The sequence below is a fragment of the Protopterus annectens genome, chromosome 10.part0 (assembly GCF_019279795.1).
Source record: "Protopterus annectens isolate FY-2018-M chromosome 10.part0, PAN1.0, whole genome shotgun sequence".
NCBI classification, from domain to species: domain Eukaryota; kingdom Metazoa; phylum Chordata; order Ceratodontiformes; family Protopteridae; genus Protopterus; species Protopterus annectens.
The window spans coordinates 351,087,940-351,114,356 of record NC_056744.1 but is presented as its reverse complement, the minus strand read 5'-3'; the positions used below and the strand labels follow the sequence as shown (position 1 = coordinate 351,114,356).

Genomic DNA, 26,417 nt, shown 5'->3' with positions numbered 1-26,417 from the left:
CCAGGCTGACTGCAAGGAAAGTCCTGCAGGCTCTGGGATTCATGGCATCTTGCATCCTACTGATCCCATGTGCAAAGCTGCATATGAGGAAACTTCAATGGTACCTAAAAAACTTATGGTCTCAACACAGCCACAGTTTGGAAACAATTATACCACTCATTCCATGTCTTCAAAAAGAATTTCTGTGGTGGGCTCAAGCATGCCAAAGAAACATAGGTCTCCCCTTCTGCATGCCTCAAGCAAATGAAATCATCACAACAGACGCCTCGGACTACGCCTGGGGGGCGCACATGACAGATCAGGGCAAATGGTCCCAAAAGGAGAACATCTACATTTATGGTAGGTACAAAACTGTACTTTTCTCCTGTGCCTAAATTTCAGAGAAACTACCCCAGTAAGCCGGCATTCGTTCACAGGCAATCTCACCCTCCTCCTAAGGGTGGCAAGCAAGACGACTCCTGCTAAGGCTACTCAGACTTCGGTGCCTCAGAAGTTTCCTTTTCCAGATAATCAATGTGCTGTCTGACTGTCCTATTCTTCCCGGCCTTTTTCCTCTTTCTCTTCCTGTTCAGCTGCAGATTACTCAGGATTCTTGGGTCCTGTCCATTATTCACCAGTGGTACTTAATGGTTTGGAAATCCCTTCCCCCTTTTATGGGTGTTCTCAACCCCCCTCAAGAACAACTCTTTCTAGAGGTGTGTTGGGACCTTTTGACTCAGGGTACTATTCAAGAGGTGCGTGTCCCAAAGGTTGAGGGAGTTTGGGGTTTTACTCCAGGATGTTTCTAGTACCCAACAAAGAAGATACTTGGAGACTAGTTTTCTAGAGCTATCTCATCTAAACACTTTTCTGAGGTGCCACCCTTTCAAGTATTGTCCCTTCAGACTTTGTTCTTTCTTTAGGTTCCTCAGGCTTATAATGGTGTCTCTGGATCTCAAGCATACTTATCTCTATATCCTGAGCCATCCTCTTTTGAGGAAGTTTTTACATTTTTCTGTTGCTTCCTGGCATTGTCAGTTCTCTGCTGTGCCCTTTTGCCTTTCTGCTGCCCCAAGGGTATTCACCAAATACCTCGTTCCCGTGATTGCTTTTTGCAGGATTCGGGGGATCCAAGTATTTCCTTCCTTGAACGACCTGTTTCAGGCATTCTCTCCAGAAATTATATTGCAACATCTTCATTTTGCCATTTCTCTTCTGCATAGCCTGGAGCTCAGTCTTCAAAAAGTCTTTTTTGACTCCTTCTCAAGATCATGTTTTTCTGAGAGCTTTGGGATTCATGGCATCCACCATTCATATACTTCCTCTGGCCAAACTCCACATAAGAAGGTTTCAGTGGTTTCTGAAGTCAGTTTGGCTTCAGCATGTGCATCCCCTAGAATTTTTAGTTCCTCTTCTACCTTGTCTCGGGAGGGAAATTCACTGATTGATCCAGCAGTTCTCTAAATTAAGGACTCCCTTTTCATCCCCCTCTTCCCTCTCAGGAGCTGTTCACAAATGTTTCAGACATGGGATGATGAGCAGCTTTTGGCTCCCTAAAGGTGCATGGGGTGTGGTCGCCTCTTCAGCAGAAAGAGCACATCAGTGTCAGAGCTCTTCTGCTGGCGCTTCAGACTTTTCATCCTCTTCTTCCCAGGCCCTCTCAAGATATTTATAGACTATTCCACTGTGAATGGGGTATGTAAACAAACAGGAGGGGACAAGGACTCATCTTTGCTGTCGTTCCTTGTTTGGGATCCTGCTGTCCAGTATCAAGTGACTTTTCTGGCAGTTTACATCCCTTGAGATCAAAACATAGTGGCAGACACTAATTAGGTCCTTCAATCCCACAAATGGATGTTTCACAGGAATGTGTTTCCAGACATTGTCCACCAGTGGGGTACTCCTAAAGTATATCAATATGCCTCCCCTCTGAACAGACAGCTTCCTCTATTTTGTGCCAGTCCCAGGTTCTCTGGTTTGAAAGGTGGACACCCTCTCTTTTTCTTGGAAGGGGATGTTTGTTTATGCATTTCCTCCCCTTCCCCCTCATTTCAAAAATCCTGTTCAAAATTAAACAGGATGCTCGAAAAACTTGTTTGTGACTCCCTTTTGGCCATGGCAGCATTGGTTCCCACTTCTGCATTTAGCCAAGGGCAGTCCATCGCACGTTACCGTACAGCGTGGATCTACTCACACAAGATAAGGGATCTATAATCCATCCCCACTTATCCACTCTTCAACTGACACTGTGGGCGACAGGATTTTTATTTTTCATAGACACCTTTTTTTCTGAAGACATGCTGAAGGTCCTGCTGGAGGCCAGAAAACCTACTACTAGGAAATCCTATTTATCCAAATGGAGGTATTCAGTTTGCTGTCTTTCTCATAACCTGGACCCACTAACTGTGAATGTTCCTTTGGTTCTGTTTGTGCGAGTTGCTTGATGCTTGTTTGGCCTGTTTATTATTAAGGCCAACTTATCAGCTATCTCTGCTTGTCTGCCTTTAACTCATTTAGCTTCTAAATTTGCAGCTAAACTATTTCTTAAAGGCATCCTTCATGTTAGACCTCCCAGGAAGTCCGTTTTTCCTCCCCAAGATCTTAATTTTGTTTTGGAGAAGTTGGCTAAGGCTTCCTTTCAGCCTGCTGCTTCAGCTTCCTTGCAACATTGTTCTTGGAAGACCGTCCTTTTGTTAGCTGCTAGATGGGTGTCTGAACGTCAAGCCCTTATGGCTTGTCCTCCTTTTTATTTCGTAAGGGCAGGGTGTCCTTGCATATTGCACCTCTTAGGCCTAAGGTGGTTAATGAGTTGTCAATCAGTCTATTAATTTCCCGACTTTTTCCCCCTCTTCACAATCTGACAGTAAGAGGGTGCTGCACACTTTGCACATGCATAGACCACTCAGATTTTATTTGGATAAGACTAAGATTATTAGAAAATTTGATCAGTTTTTCTTTTCATCCTAGGTCTATAGTTTGCTTGGATGCAGTTAATTCTTTTTTCTTGGATTTCAAAGGGTAGCTATTTCTTTTTGTTATACTTCCAGCTCTGAAATTGTAATTTTATTAGCCTTTTTGGGCTGATTTCTATCACTTTCAATTTTCTGGCTTAAAAAATGCTTGTGTTTGCACATTTTTCACATCGTGCAGCACTGCGAGGCTACAGTTTAAACTATTCCAGAAAGTCTGCTCTTCAAATTTTCCCTTAGAACTAGCTGGTTTCTCAGTAGTAGCACTAACATCTAAACCCCTGTGAACTAGCACTTGCTCTAGAACCTGCTGGAAAGCACTAGGAAGCCTGAAACTGATTCAAGCACTCAGCTCTCCTTGTCAAGGAGAAATTTAATCATAGGTACTAAACAGACTATAATTGCAAAGTACCTTGCAAAGATACGGAAAACAGCTCTTAAACTTTACAAAAAAGCACCTAAACAGGCATGTCCAAGGGTCAGCTTCCGGTGATTTCTCCTGTCCACCTGGTGAATCTGGGCATACTGGGGCAGTGTGGCAACTGCCTCATGTACACAGACAATCCTTTCCTCCTACCACCCAACACTACAACCTGCGAGAGATGCACTTACATAGCCAAACTGGAAGCAAAGCTCTCTCCGGCCAAGATTGTGCTACACAGTCAAGAGGAGAAGGTTAACACCTGCATTACACCTCAAGCAACTCATAGCCCTTCAAAGCCCACACCATCAACACCCGCACATAGCAACACTAAACCCACATATGCGGAGGCCCTTAACATTAACCTGCCCAAGCAACAAGGACCTCCGAAGCCGAAACGCACACAAACACCAGTCACAACCAAAGTGACACATGGCTCACAACACCAGTGTGCCACCCAACAACAGCCCCTAAGGCAAGACAATGTACCCAACACTTTAGACATAGGTGACTCTATAGTCAGGCACACTGATGTCCCACTCACCAGGCTGAACAAGGAGAAAGTTAGTCAGCTGCCTGTCTGGTGCCAGGATCTGCCACATAACGCATGCACTCAAGTCACTCCACAATCAAGTACAAGTATGACTCTGTCATTGTCCATGCTGGAGTGAATGACTTGAGACATACCTCCCTGGATTACATGAAAAGAGACATGGAAGAGCTCCTGGATCATGTGACTCAGGCAGGTATGACCCTAGCCCTGGGTAGCATCCTGCCTTCGCCCAGAATGATACCACAGTACATGGACAAAATGATTGACTTCAGCAATTGGCTAAGCTACTGGTGTCATTCAAAGGGGATCCAGTATTTGTCTGCCTGGGAAGACATGATCGACAAACCACGATGCTTTACCAGAGATGGTCTGCACCTGTCACCCCTGGGATTCAGGTTACTGGCTAAAGGTCTTGCCACCCCTATAGTACTGTTTTTAGGCAAGGTTCAAAGGATAAAACCACCACCGTAACAGATACAAGCATGCAAAATCTGAAGGTAATGCTACTCAATGCTAAAAGTCTAAACCTCAAAATGCACTCTCTCAAGGCATTCCTAAAAATGGAGAACATCAATATCTGTGCAGTAACTGAGACCTGGTTCAAGGCTCCAGAGAACACCCCTGCAATACCAGGCTACAATTCTTACCACACTTTTCGGCCACAAAACCAAGACCGAAACCCTAAAGGTGGAGGAGTGTCCATATTCACCAATGATATTCACATCTCCAGGCTAGTTGCCCAACACAATGCATCTGAAATACTCCAGGTGCAACTAACCACTAGGTAAGACTGCAATCCAAATTGTAGCTTGCTACAGATCCCCCACCGTGCCCCAAGAATGTTCTTCATCTCACATTGCTGCAGTCCTTACATATGGGTAGTCCGCTGTCCTCGGTCGGCCCGAATACCAAAGTATTAGGCTGACGTCGGTCAAGGCGCTTAAAACTGACATCAGAACGTCAGGGTACAAAAGCGCATGTCCGATGTCATATCCTCAGTCTTTTTTGCCGCATGGTCCGATGCAGAAGCAGCGTTGCAAGTGCCGTTCGGCGTTCTGAAATTTTTCGAGTTCGAAGTTTCAGACCGAATCCAAGTTGGCTAAGTACCCCGTTGGGGAATATTTTGGTTTTTTCTTGCCTCAGTGTATTACCGGATGTCAGAAAAAGTGAATAATTGTATTTCTTGTGGGAAACAGATACCGCATAGGGATTATCATTCTTTGTGTATTCCTTGTTTGGGGCCTGAGCATGACGTAGTTGGGTGTCGCTTTTGTGCTAGGTTTAATAAGCGCACTATTAAGCGAAGGTTGGATTGTGCTAGGCTGGTCTTCGGTAAGCGGTGCAATTATAATATGCCGTCGGATACTCCGACGCCCGCTTCTACGAAGAAGCGCAAAGACAAAGCGGTTAAACCTAGGCAAGATGAGTCGTCCGTTCCGGACGCCGGTTCTTTAGAGGCTTCAGTGGAACCGGTGGTTCCGATGGAGGCTTCTCTGGAGTCTCAGGGGGAGACTTTGATTTTGCAGGATGTGGCCTCTCTAGAGGCAGGTCAGGCTGAAGGGGCTTCTCAGGTTTCTGTACTCCCCTCCCTTCCCAGGGTGGTTAGACCCTCTCCTTCTGTTTCCAAGACTTCTTCCAGAGGCAGGCCAGGTTTAGCTTCTGTTGGTGTCAGTCCTAGTTCAGCAGGGTCTGTGCCTAAGAAGCACATGCTTAAAATGGCAGAAGATTTGATTACTCTGATTAGAGGTTCTTTGCCCCCTCCTGATAAGAGGCCTAGGGTGGAGCCAGAGTTGGAAAGTTTTGTACAGGCTTCGGATGTTTCAGAGTCTTCGGCTGAAGACTTGCAGGAGTACTCTCCTTATTCTGTTTCTGATGCAGAAGATTCCACTCCTTCTGCTTCTCCTCCAGAGGATTTTTCTTTTTCAGAGACACTTCATTCTATGAGGGAACATTTTAAGTGGGAAGGTCAGGACTTCTCTGATTCACGGAAAAGGCTTAGGGAATTTTTGTTTTTACCTCAGCATAGGCCCTTAGCTATAACCACCTGTTCTGGATGTTGTGCAAGATGTGTTTTCAGAGGCTTCACTTAATCCTGGTTCTCTGCCCCCTGCGCCTGTTAAACCAGATAGGTATTACAGGGTGCCTGAGGCTCATAAATAGCTCTATAAGAGTCCTAGGGCGGACCCAGAAACTATTAGTCAGGGACCTAAGGGTGTCAGGGCCTCTGTTGTAAAGAACCCGGTTCCTCTAGATAAAGAGGCCAGGGCTTTGGATAGATGGGGAAAGAAGGTCTATACATCTTCTACCTTAGCAATGAGGGCTTTAAATTGCCAGTTTCATATGTTGAAATATCAAAATTTTCTTCTTTCTCAATTGAAATCTAAGGTGGATGCTCTGGCAGAAGGCATTGAGTGTAAAGTATTACAAGATTTGGTGCATGTCTCTGAACAGGTGGGTAAGCATTCTTTACAGTGTGGTTTTGATGCTGTGCAGGCCTCTTCTAGGGTGGCTGCCACTGGTTCAGTTCTTCGCAGGCACACCTGGCTTAAGGATCAGAATTTATCTGACCATGTTAAGACAAGGATTTTGGATGCTCCTTTGCAGTCTGAAGTGTTGTTTGGTCCACCTGTGGAGTCAGTCTTGAAGAAAATGGAGGACAAGGCTAAGTCTATGCAGACTGTTAAAGATTTTTTGCAAGTTCAGCCTCCGAAGTTTAGTAGAAATTGGCCTGCTAAGGGGTGGACGTATCCTTCTTCTGATTCTCAGTCTAGGGGTAGGTCTAGACGTGGTAGGGGCAGAGCTCAGAGTTCCTTCAGACCTAGAACATGGAGTTCACCTGCACAATCTTCGAGTGAGGGCAGGGGCCAGTCCTTTCGTAAATAGGCCCAATGACCTACTCTTTCAGCTGCCAGAGCCTTCTTGCCTGGCAGCACCTTTGGGAGGACCGTTGGCACTCTTCAAGGAAAATTGGATTTTAATTACCCAGGACAAATGGGTATTGGATATCATACACCAAGGTTACAAGTTTTATTTCCATACCTTGCCCCCTTTCAAAGGCATGCCAGACGTTCCTCCTCAGCAAAGACTAGAGGCTCACAAACAGATTTCTCTACTACTTCAAATAGGAGCTATACAACCGGTCCCTCTGCCAGAAGTGGGCCTAGGATTTTATTCTCGCCTGTTTCTAGTACCAAAGAAAGGGAACACGTGGAGACCAATTTTGGATTTATCTATCCTCAACACATATCTGGACATTCCCAAGTTCAAAATGTTGACGTTACAACAGCTTTTACCTCTGCTGGGCAAAGATCATTGGATGGTGACTCTGGATCTCAAGGAAGCTTACCTTCATGTTCCTATCAGGCCCAGTTGCAGGAAGTATCTGCGTTTTCGGGCTGGGACTTTTCATTATCAGTTCTCTGCATTGCCCTTTGGCTTATCTACTGCGCCCAGAGTGTTCACGAAGGTTCTGGCTCCAGTGGTAGCTTTCTTCAGGCTAAGAGGAATACAAATCTATCCTTATTTGGACGATTGCCTGATTCTGGCTCAAGGAAAGGACGAACTTCTTCATCATTTACAGTATGTGATGGCAGTGTTAAGATGCCTAGGGTATTCTGTGAACGAAATAAAGTCCAGTCTAGTACCCTCTCAGGATATGTGCTTTCTGGGTGTGAGACTGAATACAGCATCCCAGATGGCCTTTTTGACCCCGGACAAACAAAAGAATTTTTCTCTATTTCCATCAATTGTCTCGTCAGTCCAGGCTGACTGCAAGGACAGTCCTTCAAGCCTTGGGGTTCATGGCATCTTGTATTCTGGTACTTCCCAATGCCAAACTGCATATGAGGAAGCTACAATGGTATCTCAAAATGTATGGACGCACACTGCCAAGATATGGACACTGTCATTCAGATAATACCTTGCATTCAAAAGGAATTTTTGTGGTGGGCTCAGGAATGTCACCTAAACAAGGGACTCTCTGTGACCCGACCAGAGGCGAGTCAGATTCTAACGACAGCTGCCTCAGACAAAGCTTGGGGAGCTCATCTAAATGGAAAATGGGTACAAGACACGTGGCCTGCCAGACTTCAACATTTACATATCAACTTGAAGGAGATGTTAGCAGTCCAATTTGCATTGATAGCTTTCAAGGATTTACTTCTTCCAGGGCAGGTGTTGATTCAAACAGACAACTCAACTGTCATGTGGTACATCAACAAGCAAGGGGGGACACATTCATACCCTCTATGCAGACAAGCAATGATTTTGTGGGAGACTGCTCTCAGTTTACAGCTGAATCTTCAGGCAAGGTTTCTGCCAGGGGCACAGAACTCCTTAGCAGATGTGTTGAGCAGACAAATTATGGATCCCCACGAGTGGAAATTGGATCCTCATGTATTTCAAGAATTGACAGTGTTATGGGGAACTCCAGACATAGATCTGTTCGCTTCTCCACTAAATTACCAGTTGCCAAAATTTTGCACAAAAAGGTTTCATCCCACAGCTTGGAAAGTGGATGCTCTATCATTCAATTGGAGCAATCTTCACGTGTATGCCTTTCCACCACTGCCTCTCCTCCCAAAGGTACTCCTGAAGGTCAGACAGGACAAGCCAACCATGATTTTAATAGCTCCGGATTGGCCTCGACAGCACTGGTACCCATTACTGAGAAGTCTGGTTCGGGAGCCTCCATGGCCTTTGCCTTCGATTCCACACCTGCTGTCTCAGGAGAACAGTCATTTACTCAATGTCAAACTTCACTCTCTGCATCTAACAGCCTGGCATATTCTGTTTTAAACCCTGGAGGGTCTCAGCTTCCACAACAAGTTTTGAATGTTATTTTGGAGGCCAGAAGGCCTAGTACAAGGAAAGTTTACGCAGATAAATGGAGGAGATTTTTAATTTGGAGTACAGCAAAGGACTTTAATGTTTCTAAGCCTAATTTAAGTGTTGCTCTTCAATACCTTACTGAGTTATTGGACAAAGGTTTGTCCTTCTCCTCTATAAAGGTTCACGCTGCAGCAATTTCTGCTCACTATGACTGTGACCCACCATTATTTTCTCATCCTTTGTTTAAGCAATTCCTTAGAGGGGCAAAGAATGTAAGACCCCCACGTAGAGCTCCTACTTCTCCTTGGGATCTCAATTTTGTGTTGGAGAAACTCACTCTACAACCTTTTGAGCCTGCAGCTACTGCCGAGTTGAAATATTTATCATGGAAGACTGCTTTTTTGTTGGCCATTACCTCTGCGAGAAGGGTTTCTGAATTACAAGCCCTTATGGCGGTTGAGCCTTTCTTAATTTTCCACAAGGATAGGGTGTCTTTGCGTACTAACCCTTCCTTTATGCCTAAAGTGGTTTCTAGTGTGGCTTTAAACCAAACTATTCATTTGCCTACTTTTTATGCCAACCCCCAAAATAAAGGGGAGAAGATTTTGCACACTTTGGATATCCACAGACAGTTGCGATATTATTTGAGCAGAACTAAAGGGTTCAGGCTGTCTCAGCAGTTGTTTGTTTCATTTGCTTTGGGTTCTCAGGGCAAACCTGTTTCAAAACAAACTATTTCTAATTGGATTGGTTTTTGTATTGCTTTCTGTTATTCCCATCATGGTAAGGAGATTCCAGTTGGGATTAGGCCTCATTCCACTAGGGCTACTGCCACTTCTACAGCTTTTTTAAGGGGGGTGGCTACTAAAGATATTTTGGAGGCAGCTACTTGGAGTTCAGTGCATACTTTCTCTAAGCATTACCACCTTTCACTTTACTCTAAATCTAGGGCTGGTTTTGCCACTGCAATTTTACAGGGCATTTTGGCAGTTCCTAATGCTTTATAGTTTTGCCATCCTCCCTTGCCTCTGCTTTGGGATTCTACCCATATGTAAGGACTGCAGCAATGTGAGATGAAGAACATAGTACAGTTTTGTACCTACCATAAATGTAGATGTTCGAAGATCCACATTGCTGCAGTCCAATTTACCCTCCCTCCTTCCCCTCTGTAGTTAGAGGTGGTTGTGTGGTTTGGGTTGGTTTGGGTTGTAAATATGGTTAGTGCAGGGGTGGTTGGTTGTTCTTTGCTGTTTTTTGGCTTTGGCCTTTCTTTTTAGGGCCTTCTGACATCTGGGGCAAGAAAAGACTGAGGATATGACGTCGGTCATGCGCTTTTGTACCCTGACGTTCTGATGTCAGTTTTAAGCACCTTGACCGACGTCAGCCTAATACTTTGGTATTCGGGCCGACCGAGGACAGCGGACTACCCATATGTAAGGACTGCAGCAATGTGGATCTTCGAACATCTACATTTATGGTAGGTACAAAACTGTACTTTCTCACTACACCTTTCTAAACATACTGGAAAATATTGAGATACAACCAAACACCTGATATTGGGTGATTTCAACTACCCTGCCATTAATTGGGAAAACTACTCTGGTACCAACTCCTTTTCCCAGCGGTTCTTGGAATTCATAAATTCCAACGCCCTGGATCAACTAATCCATTGTCCCACCAGGGGCTCCAATATCCTAGACCTGGTCATTACCAACATGGGAGATAGATGCTCCACACAAGTGGTCACCCCCTCATTGGTTAGGTCTGACCAGAAGCAAATCACCTTTGACATCCACACCCTACCCCCAGCCCCCAGTAATGAAACCTTAAAAAACTTTTCCAAAGCCAACTTCATGCTACTGAAGTCAGAAGTGACAAACTTCACAACACGCACGCAGGCTGGATTTGGAAGTTCAACTGCAGAATCCTACACTAAGGCACTGTACGAGCACATCCACTTGTGCATGAATCGTGCCATCCCAAATTGAACCAAGATGCTCTTTTCCAAAAAAAGGAAGCCAATCTGGTGGTCCCCTGCTATAAACAAACTATACAACAGAAGGAAGAAACTGTTGCAGAAAATAGGAAAATCCCAGGATGCAAAAAACTCCCTCACCAGCCTCAGTAAGAAGCTGACATCCCTCATAAAATCCTCAAAAGCTAGTTATGAAAGTAAAATTGCCAAAGATTCCAAAGACAACCACAAGGCATTCTGTAGTTATGTCAAAAATCTAAATGGCAGTGCTCAGATCTGCTCTGAGCTACAACAGAATGGCATTAAATATACTGATCTCAAGCATATTTCCTGGCAGATCGATTTAGTGCCAACTTCACCCCCTCCTCTCACCCCCTAAAGGGCCCATCTCAATACCAAAAGATTGCCAAATTCCGATAATCACGGCCACCCAGGTAGGAACCGCACTCTCCAAAGCTAAGAATACAGCATCCAAGCGACCAGATGACATCCCAGGCTGTGTACTACATGAACTACAAAATAAATTGGCACCTCACCTAAGTGTCATGTTTAATCATAGCCTCACCTCTGGCTTTGTGCCCACTGAGTGGTGCACAGCTACAATTATCCCGCTCCATACGGGAGGATCCGCCTTGGATCCCAGGAACTACCGTCCCATCAGTCTGACAAGCCTGATCTGCAAGGGCATGGAACGCATTATCATGGAACTTACAAACAAAGACATTGGCAAACTTCAAACACTGGACCCCACCCAATTTGGGTTTGTGAAGGGCCGATCTTTTCTCATGAATCTGACTACTTCTAATCAGTCTCCAGAGCTGTGGACGAGGGTAAGGTGGCCCACACAGCCTGTCTGGACCTCGCCAAGGCCTTCGATACCATCCCCCACTCTGGAATCATAGATAAACTTACTAAGGTGGGCATAAATCCCTACATCACTTGATGGGTTGCCAACTGGCTTAGTGACAGAACCCAGATTGTAAAAGTAGCAGACTCCAAATCCAGCTCCAGACAAGTGGGGTACCTCAGGGTTCAGTACTGGGACCACTCTTGTTTGGCATCTAGTTCTCTGAAGTACAGGCCAACACTAAGGGATTCTGGCTAACAACGTTTGCAGATGACTGCAAACTGGGAGCCATTATTGAATTCCCAAATGATGTGGATATTCTACAAAAGGGCCTTACAGAAACAAATGCCTGGTGCCATAGCCATGGGCTCAAGCTTAATGCCAAGAAATGTATAGTTATCCCCTTTGGAAAAAAAAAAAAAAAACATGTACCTATGAATTACCACATAGGTGGCAGGACACTAAACATCAAAAGTGTGATGAGAGACTTAAGTACACAGGTGGACAATGGTCTCACTTTTGATAACCACATCGCCACAACAGTCAGGAAATCCTTCTATGTGGCACACCTCATCACTAAGGGCTTTTCATCCAGAAAAAAGGAAGTCATTGTCCCACTGTACTCATCCCTCATTAGACCCATTATAGAGTATAATGCCCCGTTTGGTATGTACCTCACAAGACATCTGCAACAGCTGGAAAGGCCACAGAAATACCTCACTAAAAGAATCACAGGTCTAAAGCAGATGCCATATGCTAACCGTCTAAAAAAAACTCCAGCTGTACTCTGTGGCATATCGTCTACTCAGAGGCGATCTCTGCTTAACATACAAGGCCGTGTCAAACCCTGAGCTGTTGGACATGCGCCACTTAAAGAAATCCCAATCCCTCAGAGCCACACGCTCCAGGGATCTAAACCTTATCACGATGAGCAAAACATGCTGGAGGGATAGGTTCCTGACCCAGAGACTCCCCATATTCTGGAGTAGACTGCCCATACATGGCCCATCATTGGCCCTTTTCAAAAGGAACCTTGATAATTGGATGGGAAATAGGAAATTCACCCCGGGGATCATGTCAGTCGCTCTGCTAGACAGGGGTCCAGAAAAGTAAATATTGTGGGAAGAAATATCCAGGGAATTATGGCTAGGCTTGCATAGGCCCTAGGGCCGATAGCCTAGTACCAGCCTATGAACTTTTCATGGTAAGCGCCTTTTCCTCTGTAAAGGCTCATTTTACAAGAGCTGTGGTGGCTTCTGTTGCTTTTTTCAAGGGGTTAGATGCTAGTTCTAGTCTTGAAGCAGGTACCTGGACTTACGTGCATGCTTTTACCAAGCACTACAAGTTTAATGGTTTCTCCAGTGCTAGCATTGGTTTTGCTAGGGCCATTCTTTATGGCTTCTCAGCGGGCTGTACTGCTCCTTCCTCCACCCAAGTTTCTTTTTGAGCTTTGGCCCTGTCCCATAAGTGGAGACTATTGGAACAGTGAATGCAAGGACATAGTCCAGTTGTGTAAAATCTCACCATAATAGTAGATGTCCTTTTCACTGCTGCAGTGTTCATTCCCTCACTCCTTCCCCTAGTCATTTTCCTTCCTAGGTGTACTGGTTGCCTCCTGAATTTAGACTGATGTTCCTACTGTGGCAGTCAGTTCTGAGGATGGTACATCCAGACATCACCTTTATGCTCTAAGCTGCGCAACGCAAGGAGTGTATGGGTGACGTTTGACTAACCTTAAAGCAACAGTAGAATTTGGTATACTGGCTGACGTCAGGCTTCCACAGCAGGAAATCTCATAAGTGAAGAATACTGCAACAGCGAATAAAGGGACATCAACGGTTTTGGAAAGATTTTACACAACTCTACTTTCTCAGGTTTGGGGAATATGCCCTTTCCCTGATGCTTGTGACCTCAGAGTTGGTATCAATATTTAGGGGGTGTGGAGATGTAGGCCCCCCCCCCAAACACCCCATCATTTTTTAAAAATTTGTTTCTTGTGCAAAGGTTGTTATTTGGTGCGTGTGTAGTAGTGTGTTAGTATTTTTTGGTAGACATTGTGGTCTTTTGATTAAGTTCAGTAGCTGTATGCATTGTGTGTGTGTGTATAAATGTATACATATAGATTTATATATGCATTTATATCTATACATGTTTGTGTGTGTGTGTACGTATCTAAATGTGTGTGAGGAAAAATGTATATCTATATTGTGTAACACTAGAAATTAGCACTTCTAACAGTTAAGGACCACTGTATGTATATTTGCCCATACTTAGATGTATATGAGTAAGTGAACGTACTGGCAGGCAGACACTGAGACCTGCTTATGAGCATTTATCTATCAGTCATAGGTAAAATGCTTGTTTGTTTTCAGGCATGCATGTTTATATTTGTGCCTGCAAATGGTTATTGTTTGTAAGTTAGATTTTTGTATTGAATTTTATTGATCACTTGAAGTCAAGTTTCAGCTGGTGTGTGCTCTTGTGACTGAATTTAATGTGAAAATGCTGACTGTTCCATTTTTATTCTGCAGGCATGAATTGGCAGTGGAGCAAGAGAGGAGAACACCTTCTGCTTACATACTGGACCATGGTCAGCTTGAGTCTCAAGCCAAGGGAGACTTTTTCAGAGAACGCGGGGAAACAGATATTCGACAGTTTTCAGGTCGTCCGTCAGAAGATCCTCAAATTCTTCAGTCAGAAAAAGATACAAAACCTGTTTGCTTTGAGGCTATTGTTGAAAAATGTAGCCCTCATAGCTCCATAGAAGAACTGTTTATTACAGGTGAAGGCAAGCCTGATTTAAAGAGAAGCATTTCGTATGGGTCCAATAGCTCTTTGAGACTTGAAGAGAAAAACACTGAAGCCCAGGCTAATGCTGCCAAACTACAGAACTGGGCTGCTGAAATGACAGAGCAAAATAAAACTGAGGACAAGTCTGTTAAAGAGAACTTTTCAAATAAGTTGTCTGAAGGCCCCAAAAGTGACAAGATGTTCAAAATGAAATCTGAGACCCGTTGGGGTCCCAGACCAGGCTCCATTAGGAGGGACGAAACTGGGGAGAGGCCCCTACGACGCTCAGGCCCCATTAAGAAGCCTGTGCTAAGAGATATGAAAGAAGAGCGTGAACAACGGAAGGAGAAAGAAGGCGAGAAACAGGTTAATCATAAAGGCCACAAATCTGAGAAAATGGAAAAGAAAGATCAGTCTCGGTCTCTTGTTAGGGCAGACCAGGAAAAATCTTTAGACAATGCTTCCTTAGCGAAAGTATCACAAGGTATGGGTCAGTCTGTGGAGAGTGCAGAACCTCCAAATGACAGGAGTCCATGTTCTGCCAGTCAACAAGTTGCTTCCCTTCCTGTTCTAGAAGAAAAAACAGATAAGCCTTCAGGCAAGGATCATAACTTGGAAAGACCATATTCTGATGTGAGATCTACCAGGAAAGAATCTGGCTTGCCTCAAAGATCTTACCGTAGAGATTCTAGAGACACTAGACAAGGTGGTCGAGAGATTAGGGATATCCGAGACAGCCGGAATACTAGAGATTATAGAGACCTCAGAGAGAGGGATATCAGAGATACTAGGGATATGAGAGAGTCCCATGATGCTTCTGATTTTAGGGAATCTGAGCGAAAAGATATCCGAGAATTTAGAGATTTCAGGGATTCAAGGGATGCTTCAGAGAACAAAAGTATGAGGGAGTCACGAGATAACAGGAATTGTAGGGATATACGAGACAGCAGAGATATTCAAGAGTCTCGGGATGCCAGAGAGAATAGAGATCTCTATGAAAACAGGCCTGTAAAAGATTTCCGTGATTCTAGAGAAGCTAGGGAACATAAAGATTCCAGAGATATCCGGGAACAGAGAGAGTCCAAAGAGAACAGAGAGACTCGCATTTCTAATGATGCTGTGGAAGGAAGAGAAATTGTGGAATCTAGAAATTCCCAAGATGGCGGGGAAGTTCGAGATGTTCGAGATACACATGAGAAAAAAGACCTTCATGAGCCACGTGATGCCCAAGAGAGGGATGCTGTAGTTTCTAGGAATGAAAGTAAAGATATCCGAGAAAAGAGAGATGTACGAGAAACTAGAAGTAACCGAGAAAGCAGGGATATCAGGGAGCCCCGGGATAACAGGAGTGGGAGAGATTCCAGAGATGCTAGGGAAAACAGGGATGCAAGAGACAACAGAGATTCTAGAGACAGAGAAAACAGGGATATCCGCGATCCCCGTGATTACAGAGATATCAGAGACAAGGACATAAGAGATAACAGGTTCTTTCGAGATCGAGATTTCAGAGATTCTAGAGAAACCATTCGTGATTCCAGGGATTTCCAGGATGCTCGAGATACTAGAGATAGAGATTTGTTCCCTGATCAGGGATACAGAGGTAGAGGACGAGGGGAGTATTACTCTCGAGGACGCAGCTATAGGGGTTCATATGGTGGTCGTGGAAGGGGAGGAAGAGGTCGTAGCAGAGACTACTCTAATTACAAGGACTCCAGGCCTAGGTCAGAGCAGCACTCCGGAGGAGCATTTAGACAGAGGGAGGAAAGTGAGACTCGAAGTGAAAGTTCTGACTTTGAAATTGTACCTAAACGGCGTCGACAGCGTGGTTCTGAAACTGATTCTGATAGTGATCCTCGAGAAAGTGCAAGTGATACACCTTTCTCTGACAAAGAAAGTGTAAATAAAGAAAAATGCCTCAAGAAAGAGGATCGAACTGAAAAGAGATCAAGGCCAGTGCACAAATCTGAATCTGCTGCAAAAGTGGACAGTAGGCCATTGGATAAACTTGCATTGAAAGATGATGAGATGAGAACAAAGCAGGGATTTTTCCCTAAAGGTGAACCTTCTAGACGTGGTAGAGGAGGTGTCTATAGACGGGGTACAAGAGAGCCTGGGGGACGACCTCCAAGGTCTGCTGCACTGAAGAGAGCAGGTTACAGGGAAACACAGTGGGGACCCAAGCAAGGAGATGGCCTTAAAGTAGAAAACAGTGAACCACGACATGAATTATTTGGGCCATTACCTAATGAGAGGAGACCTCCCAAACTGGAGAGAAAATTTGATCAAGGCAGGGAAAGACCTCGTAGGCAAAGACCAGCCCGACCACCTAGGCAAGACAAGCCTCCAAGATTTAGACGTCTGAAAGAAAGGGAAGCAGCTGCAAAAGTAAATGACACTGTAGCCGGTTCAGCATCAGGTGCTGCACCAAGCAGCATTGCTTCTGAACCAGCAAATGAAAGTTCAGAAGTTACTGGAAGTAAGACACCAGACCTGTCCAACCAGAACTCTTCAGATCAAGCAAATGAAGAGTGGGAGACTGCTTCTGAAAGTAGTGACTTTAATGAGCGTCGAGAGAGGAGTGAGAAAAAATTGGCAGATGCTCATGCCCAGTCGGCAGCAAAAGCAGGGGAGAGTTCTGCACCCCCAAAAAGAGAGACTGCAAAGAGAAGCTTTTCTAGTCAGCGGCCTGGGGTTGATCGCCAGAATAGACGAGGCAATAGTGGGGCGGCTAAGTCTGGAAGAAATTTTCCTGGAAACAAAGAACGACGGGGTGGTGGAACAAAAGGTGGAAGACGAGGGTAAGTAATGTCATTTTCATCTCTGCATGTTTAAATTGCTGAGTGGTGCGAAATTCTGAAGAAAGACAGGGCGAGTGTACACCAGGGTATACTTGTGTGCCAATTAGCTCTTTATATTGTAGTCATTTTTTTAAAAACTTTATCACATTTGTATTTCTGGTCATAGTTGACATTTTCTGAAGTGGTTACATTTTACATTAAAGAATGGTTCCAGCAAAAGAAAATATAGTTGATTTTTGTTTATTTTTAATTGTTGGTCATGCAGTCATGGAAGATTATTTTTATTTCCAAAGGCAACTGTAAGACGTTTTACTTTTCTGAGCAGCCTTGTTTTAAGGTATTCTCAGTTGGTTTCACTGAGTAACAGGATTTCTGCCACAGATGAGCCCAACTTCTCAGAGCAGAACATCTTCACGTCCTTGTACTAAACTGATGCAACCTTCATTTGGATATTACTGTGTCCTACTGTGAAGATGGTGCGTGTCCTTGCTATTGTCAAATCTTGCTGTGGACATCCATTCAATAAAGGAGTATCTGCCTGTGTCAAAACTTGCATCAAATTGAGCAGGGTAGTAGTCCATTGGGGGGGGGGGGTATTCTTGTAATACTCTATCTGATGTGAATTTTCATGCATTCCTCAATTGGGTTTGGAACCGACCCTTGGATCAGACTCTTTTTACGGCATGTGGATACTGGGAAACTCTCAAGCTCCTCCCTTATCCATAATGCTGTAGTCTCCTACCATACCTCAGATCCCATTTGCCACCTTTGTGTACGGATGTGGTCGCTGTGAGCTCTCGTGCTTTAGTGGTTTTCCTGCTTACATATGTGAGCAAATTGTTTATTTCTTTTGCTATCTCTATATACATTAATTTTTACCTTATTCTCCACTTAGTGAAGTTTGATTTGATTACCACTGTTGGTTATTTGTATTTTCTTTTTACCTCTGCTTTTGTCGTAGTTTCTGCCTTTAACATTTAGTTATTTTCTTCCCTTTTTTCTTTTTTTCTCATTCTATTTAAAAGCAAAAGTTAATTGCATATTGTGGTGGTACAGCGGTAGCGTTGTTGCCTCACAGCAAGAGGTTCTTCTGTTAGATTCTCGGCACAGCACAGAAATAAATAGAACTTGCTGGAGGGACAGGTTCATAACCCAGAAGCTCCCTTTGCTCTGGAATAGAATTCCAGTTCATGTGAGGCAGAGCACCTCACTGAATCTCTTCAAGAAGAATTTCGATAGGTGGATGGGGGATCGTAGGTTTGTCCCAGGGATTACTCCCGTGTCACTATTAGACAGAGGCACAGTAAACTAAACCTTAAAAAGGGCACAGTATACTCAAATCAAGGGGTGGCGTAAGCCATACAGAATCGGGCTAGGCTTATAATTGCCCCAGGGCAGATAGCCTAGTATGAACCTATGAGTCTGCACGTTCTCCCTGTGATCGATTGGCCTCCGAAAGACGTGCGTAAATTGGCGTGCCTTCACTGAAGGTTGGGCGTCGGGCTGGCAACTTGGCACCATAAAAAATCTACTGACAATCATTAGCGAACCGGAGTTCTGCTGTGGCAACCCCTAACCGGGAAAAAGCCGAAAAGACAAACATTCTGCCTTTTTCAAGATGGCTGAAAAACCTTCCAGCTTTTTAAAAAAAAAAAAAATGTAAGGAGTGTGGGCATAAGATCTCACTGTCCGATGCTCATGATTCCTGTTTGCTTGAGCCCAGCACGTTAAAGGTGTCAGGTGATATTTGTAAGGTCTTTAATTTGAGGGCCTTAAGTGATTGGAAAAATGAGCTTTTTTTAAAAGGTCTTCTCAGAATCATTATCTGAAATTCAAACATACAAATCTGACAAAAAGGAGCTCAGAAAGCAGCGGTCAGACCCTTGATCCCGTACTCCATCTTCTGATCTTAATACGGAGCCAGACCATAAAGTATCAAAACTGTCTGACCCGAAGACTATATTTTGAAATCCATCTGTATCAGATGCTTGATCTGTTTCATCAGATCTGAAACCACTCTCTCAGACCCTGTATGTGTCCTCTCTGGAACCTGTTCTTTCCAGGATGCCATCACCTTTTTTAGAGATGCCACCATTCCAGGTCTTCTTCACTAGCCTCCTCTACCCATTCTTTCAGGAGCCTGACAGAAGCAGATGTGGACAGAATGAAGTTTCGACACAGATTTAGATGGGTGTTCTCCTGGCTCCTGTCGCATCTGGTCTGGAGACTTTGGCAGTGCTACTCTGCACAACTTGGCTCCTTCTCTAATCCAACTATTCAGTTTGGAGCCTTTGGATCAGTGTATTCTGAGGCAGTCTGTATCGGATGCAAAGATTGCCGTATCTTGTGCTCCAATACATTGCTGGAGTGGAGGTGTTGGTCAACTCTGAAGTAGTTGGATCAGGCTCTGCCCCTTGTAGCTTCTGCATTGGATAGATGGGTTCTGACCTCTGCCTCGGGTTGGCTGCCTTCAGGTCAGAGAGAGGTGACTGTCTGGAAGCATGTCTTCTCGGCTCTGTCGGCATCCTTCTCCCTAGAGCAATCTGCCTTTTGAGGTGGTGAGTGTTTTCTGATTTTGGAAGATGGATAATACCACCCCCTCAGATCTTCTTTGCTTTGAGCCTCAACACACTACTCCACAGGGACAACCAGCCCAGTTTCTCCAGGCTACACAGCTGAGTGTACTTATATCTTACGATACTTCTTTAGAATATCCCACTGATGAAGGCTCTAGGAGGAGAAAGTGCAAGAGAAGGCAGACTCTCCTCAAGAGCTTGTCACAAAAGATACTGATTTTGTTGGGGGGGGGGTCCCAAGATCACCACCTGATGACCTCTCCTTTGGCATCATCCTTGAGATCCTCAAGCAAAAGGGGTGAATGGCCTACCGATAATCCTTACCAAGAGGAATTGGTATTGCTGAAAGCCTTTGGGTCTGGTCCATCTACCTCCTAGGAGACTCCAACCACTGATATCATGTCACTGATTTTGATCAGTAGGCGGGCGTGGAAGGGACCTGATGCTTTTGAGCCAGTCTTGGAGACCTACCAGGATCTTGGCACCACCAAAAGGAAGAGTTGTGGAGCAAAGGAGTACCAGTAGATGCCATGGTTGTATACAGAGAAAACTTGCAGAACATAGTTAATATGTCCATCCCCCTAAAAAGCATCCAGGACTTTGGACCTATTTGTGACGTATGTATATGCTTCAGTGACACTTGCACTCAAGTCGCTGAATTATTTGGCACAGTTCACCACACTTCTGAGGGACTTGATTAAAGACTTTCCAAATCCCTCTGTGGGATGAGTACTTCTGAGGCTCAGAGCTCTGTTGTCTCATAGTTGGCTACTCTGTAGTCCATCACACATTCGTCCATGAGGCTGTTTTCTTTTGGAGCTGAGGGTACGTCAAGGGTGGCGGGCTCAGACATTCCATTAGAAGACATGCCTGGATGCACCTGTGTGATTTCTCTGAGCCTTTCAAGTCTTCCTTTATCAATGCATCTTTTGACAGAAGTTCTTTGTTTGATTGGCCCTAAAGTTAGACTTGCAGTCCAGGTGTGGGCAAGATAAGACCCTGTCTGCAGTGGGCAGACATTTTTTGATTCCTCAAATAACCTTCTCTAGGAATCAACAAGGTGGTCAAAAAATATGGTTCATAAAGTACCATGGTCCATTCCATGATCCACATGGAATAGTTCCCCCCACCGCAGGGGATGAACTAAAATGGAAGACGCTTCCTGCTCGAGAGGAGGGCCACAGAACCAGGGCGTCCAGAGATTCCTCCTCTGACAAGACCCTACCAGTACTCCTGAAAGGAGGTCTGAATTGTCCACCTCTGTAGGCAGTCGGGGGATGTCCTTCAGGGATGCATCTGCAGTCCTTACAAATGGGTTGTCCTGTTGTCAGGCAGCCTTTCGGTCGGCCGGATTCCAAAGTCTGGGTCTGGCTTCGGCTGGTGTCGCACTTCACCCGACGTCATAGCTGCAGTTCTTCGGGTATAAAGGCATCAGCTGATGCCATTTTCCTCAATCTTTCTTGCCGCGTGGCGCCCGAAGCAGAAGCTGTTCGCAAGTGCCGGTCGGTCAGATCCAGAGATTTCTACTACCGAATACTACTTCGAAGAAGTACCCCGTTGGGGACTCTTTCTTGCCTCAGCCGATGTCAGAAAAAGTGAATAACTGTTTAACTTGTGGGAAACAAATACCTCAAAGATTTCCACTCTTACTGCTTACCTTGTTTAGGCCCAGACCACGACGTAGCAGCTTGTCTAGCCTGTGCTTCTTTTAACCGACGGACGCTTAGACGTCGGTCGGAGTTTGCTGAGCAGTTTTTCGGCTCTGATTTTGCCTATATTATGCAGTCGGATCCTCCGACTACCCAAATTACCAAAAAACGCAAAGAAAAGGACCGACACTCGCGGTCCGCGGTTTCGGCCGAAACCACGGTTAAGCAAACCGCGAGTGTCTCGGTTTCGGCCGAAACCGAGCAAGCGGTTCTTTCTTCAGCCGAAACCATGCCTTCTACCGAGGCCTCTTCTAACCTGGTAGAATCGGCTTCTGAAATCCAACCTGCTGTTGTGGTTTCTCAGGAATTATCGGACACCATTCCCTTGGATATATCAACCCCTGCACATGGAGCTGCTAGGCCTCCTGCAGCCATGTCCATTAAGGCTTTTGCCAGGGCTAAAGCAGCTAAAGCTACTAAGACTGTGTCTGTTAAGCCCCCCTCTCACAGGCCCAGCTCCAGTTCCCAAATGCTTTCTTTGGCAGAGGATCTCATTTCTTTAATAAGGGGATCCCAACCTCATCCAGACAGGGCCTCTCATCCACCTCCAGAGAAGAGACCTAGAGCAGAGCCCCATGAGCCAGTGTCCACAGATGATTCCTCTGATGATTCAGACAATACAGACCCTCCAGAGGCTACTTATTCTCCTTACGAAGACTCTGATGCTGAAGAGTCGATTCCTTCTGCCTCTCCACCTGAGGAATTTTCCTTTGGGGAAACCTTACATGCCATGAGGGAACAATTTCAGTGGCAGGGCCAAGATTTCTCAGACTCCAGGAAAAGGCTTAGGACCTTTTTGCATTTACCACAACATAGGCCTTTAGCTATACCTCCAGTACTTTCTGTTGTAGATGATGCATTTAATGATGCTTGTACTGCTCCTGATTCTTTACCTCCAGCCCCTGCTAAGCCCGATAGGTTCTACAGGGTCCCGGACACACATCACCATTTATACAAGGCTCCTTTTGCAGATCCCGAGACTATCTCCCAGGGGCCTAAGGCAGTAGCATCTACCTCTGCTAAAAATCCCCTCCCCTCTGAAAGGGAATCCAGGTCCTTAGAGAGATGGGGTAAAAAAGTATACACCTCTGCTACTCTGTCAGCTAGGGCCTTGAACTGTCAATTTCATATGATCCAATATCAGGAGTTTATGCTTGATCAGTTAACTAAGAAACTGTCCTCAGACGAATCTTTAGATAAGAAATATGTTCTAGAAATGGTGCATAACATTCAGCAAGTTAGTAACCATTCTTTAAAATGCGGCTATGATGCACTGGAGGCTTCCTTTAGATCAGCCATGACTGGCACAGTTATCAGAAGGCATGCATGGTTGAAAGAACAGGCCTTGCCGGACCATGTCAAATCAAAACTATTAGATGCTCCCATGGACAAGGTCAATTTATTTGGTTCTCCTGCTCAGCAGGTACTGAAGAAAATGGAAGAGAAGGCAAAATCTGTACAGTGAAAGACTTCTTACAGGTCCAACCTCCAAGGTTTAGCAGGAACTGGCCCTCCAAGAATTGGTCCTTTCCAGACTCCTCTAAAGCACAGAGAGGCAGGAATAGGCGTTCAAGAGGCAGAAATCAATCCAGGGGTGCCTACAGGGGGCGCCAGTGGCAGGGCAACAACCAGTGAGGCACAGACACAGCCACTACCACTGCAACAGGACAATCACAGTGAATTGGCTCTGGCACCGCCTACCAGGGAACAAATAGCAGCACCCTTAGGCGGAAAGCTAGCCTTATTTTCAAAGAACTGGCATTACATCACAAGGGACAAGTGGATTTTGCAAACTATAGACCAAGGTTACAGGTTTCATTTCCATACTCTACCAGGAAAAAGAGGAATACCAAACCTACCACCAAATCAAAAGATGGAAGCTCTAAAACAAATAGCTCAATTAGTAAGAATGAAAGCTGTGGAAAAGGTACCATCTATGGAACAAGGAAAGGGATTTTACTCCAGACTCTTCCTGGTACCAAGAAAAGAGAAAAAATGGAGGCCTATTCTCGACCTGTCTGCTTTAAACACATTCCTCATTGTTCCAAAATTCAAAATGCTGACTCTACAGCAGCTTCTTCCCATGCTGGGCAAGGAGTCTTGGCTGGTAACTCTAGATCTCAAGAAGGCATACCTGCACGTCCCCATACGACCAAATTGCAGAAGATACCTCAGATTTCTTGCAGGATCAGAGCATTATCAATTCTCAGAATTGCCCTTTGGCTTATCTACTGCGCCCAGAGTGTTCACGAAATGCCTGGCATCAGTAATCGCTCATTGCAGACTTCAGGGAATCCAAATTTATCCCTACCTGGACGACTGCCTGATACAAGCGGACAACAAAAACAAGTTAACAGAAGACTTACAAAGAGTCATTTACTTGCTGCAAGCCCTGGGATATACAGTCAATATAAAAAAGTCAAGGCTGATACCATCCCAAAGAATAACCTTTTTAGGTGCAGAGCTGGACACATCAAAGCAGATGGCATTCCTAACTGTAGAAAAACAAGAACAACTTCCTCTCTACTTCTTGGCATTGACAAAGCAGAACCATCTAACAGCAAGAAAAGTACTGCAAGCCCTGGGCTTCATGGCATCCTGCATAATTCTGGTCCCTCATGCCAGACTGCATATGAGAAAGCTACAGTGGTACCTGAAGAATTTATGGTCTCAACACAAACACAGCCTAGAAACCAAAATTCCACTAATACCATGCCTGAAGCAAGAGTTCCTATGGTGGGCTCAGGCCTGTCAATCGAACACAGGTTTGCCCTTCTACAGCATTCAACCAAGCCAAACCATCACAACGGACGCCTCAGATCTCGGCTGGGGGGCCCACATGCTGGACAAGTGCATACAAGGCTTATGGACTCAAGATCAACTGCACCTGCACATAAATCTAAAGGAAATGCTGGCAGTAAAATTGGCAATCCAGACATTCAGACCATTCCTCCAAGAAGGACAGTTGATGATAAGGACAGACAACACCACAGTTATGTGGTACATCAACAAGCAGGGAGGCACACATTCATACCCTCTATGCCGGATGGCACTGGACCTATGGAATGTGGCTCTGAGCTACAACATTCAGTTGCAAGCAATTTTTGTACCGGGAAAAGAAAACAGTCTAGCGGACATATTAAGCAGAACTACCACGGATGCCCACGAATGGATGCTGCACCCGGACATCTTCAAAGCCATCACAAGAAAATGGGGACTACCACAAATAGACTTATTTGCATCCGCACTCAATCACCAGCTAAAGACATTCTGCACAAGGACGTACCACCCACTTGCTTGGAAGGTGGACTCCCTATCTTTCAGTTGGAAAAACTTGACAGCATATGCATTCCCACCACTTCCTTTGATGCACAAGGTGCTATTGAAGATCAAAGAGGAACGTCCAAGGATCATTCTGATAGCTCCAGACTGGCTAAGACAACATTGGTACCCATTACTGAGGAGCATGTCTCGGGAACAAAGGTGGACACTACCCCTGATCCCATTGCTGTTAACACAGAACAGCTACAACATCCTGCATCCAAACCTGAAAACTCTGCAGCTGACTGCCTGGAACATTACATAAGAGCAACTAACCCAAATTTATCCCAAAGGGTTAAAGACATTATCCTTGAGGCTCGCAGACCTTCAACAAGAAAGAATTATGCATCAAAATGGAAAAGATATCTCATTTGGAGTACTGCAAAGGGGAAAGATGTGTCACTAGTAAACATAGCCAACATCTTGGAGTACTTGGCAGAGCTCTTCCATACAGGCCTGTCCTATTCCTCCATCAAGATACACGCATCAGCTATTTCGGCAGAATACAGCTTGGATCCCCCTGTCTTCTCACATCCTCTGCTCAGGCAGTTTCTGAGAGGAATTAAAAATGTAAAACCTCCTAGGAAGCCACCATTGCCAGCATGGGACTTGAACTTTGTGCTAGAAAAATTGACACTTCCTCCTTTCGAACCAGCAACAACAGCAGAATTACAATACTTATCCTGGAAGACTGCTTTCCTGCTGGCAATCACCTCAGCAAGAAGGGTTTCGGAACTACAGGCATTAATGGCAGTGCAACCCTTCCTGATTTTCCATCAAGACAGTGTGTCCATGAGAACAAATCCTACATTTATGCCTAAGGTGGTATCCAGAGTGTCTTTAAACCAGGCTATCCACCTACCTACATTCTTCCCCAACCCACAGAACAGGGGAGAAAGACTGTTGCATACCTTGGATGTACATAGACAATTACGCTACTACCTGGACAGGACCAAGTCCAATAGAAAAACTGACCAGCTTCTGGTAGCATATGCAACAGGAAGGGAAGGAAAAGCAATTTCAAAACAGACAATCTCCAAGTGGATAGGAAATTGCATTAGATTTTGTTATTCCTTCCATGGAAAGAAAACTCCAGAGAACATCAGGCCTCACTCCACAAGGGCTACAGCCACTACTACAGCTTTCTTACGAGGGGTGGCTACCAAGGACATTATAGAGGCTGCTACTTGGACCTCCGTGCATACATTTGCCAAGCATTATAATTTACCTTTATACTCTAGATCCCGAGCAGGTTTTGCCACTGCTGTTTTGCAAGGGATCCTAACTACACCATAATCTCTTCTTTCCTCCTCCCCTAGTTTGGCTACGGTATTCTACCCATTTGTAAGGACTGCAGATGCATCCTTGAAGGACATAGTACAGTTTTGTACCTACCATAAATGTAGATGTCCGATAGGAATGCATCTGCAGTCAGGATTACCCACCCGCCTTCCCCTCTGTGGTACTCCTAGGGTATTTGCCATCTTTCAGCTAGCTTGGGGGGGATCTATTATGGTGTATTTGTTTGTATATATGTACATACATGCTTATTTTATGTGTTTGCTCTCTGCTATTTGGAAACATTGGCATTTATCCAAATTTAGCCATCCAAGAGGGCACCTGGCATCTGGGGCAAGAAACACTGAGGA

At 44.9% G+C, this 26,417-nt stretch overlaps 1 protein-coding gene across 1 annotated transcript in view; it reads left to right on the top strand.

The window, feature by feature from the left end:
• PRRC2C (proline rich coiled-coil 2C) overlaps window positions 1-26,417 on the top strand; it is a 2,776,386-nt gene that overhangs the window by 1,487,360 nt on the left and 1,262,609 nt on the right. Inside the window, exon 14 of the mRNA XM_044086759.1 lies at window positions 14,106-17,162. Within this exon, the coding sequence (XP_043942694.1) occupies window positions 14,106-17,162 (3,057 nt within the window). The remainder of the gene's footprint in view (window positions 1-14,105; window positions 17,163-26,417) is intronic.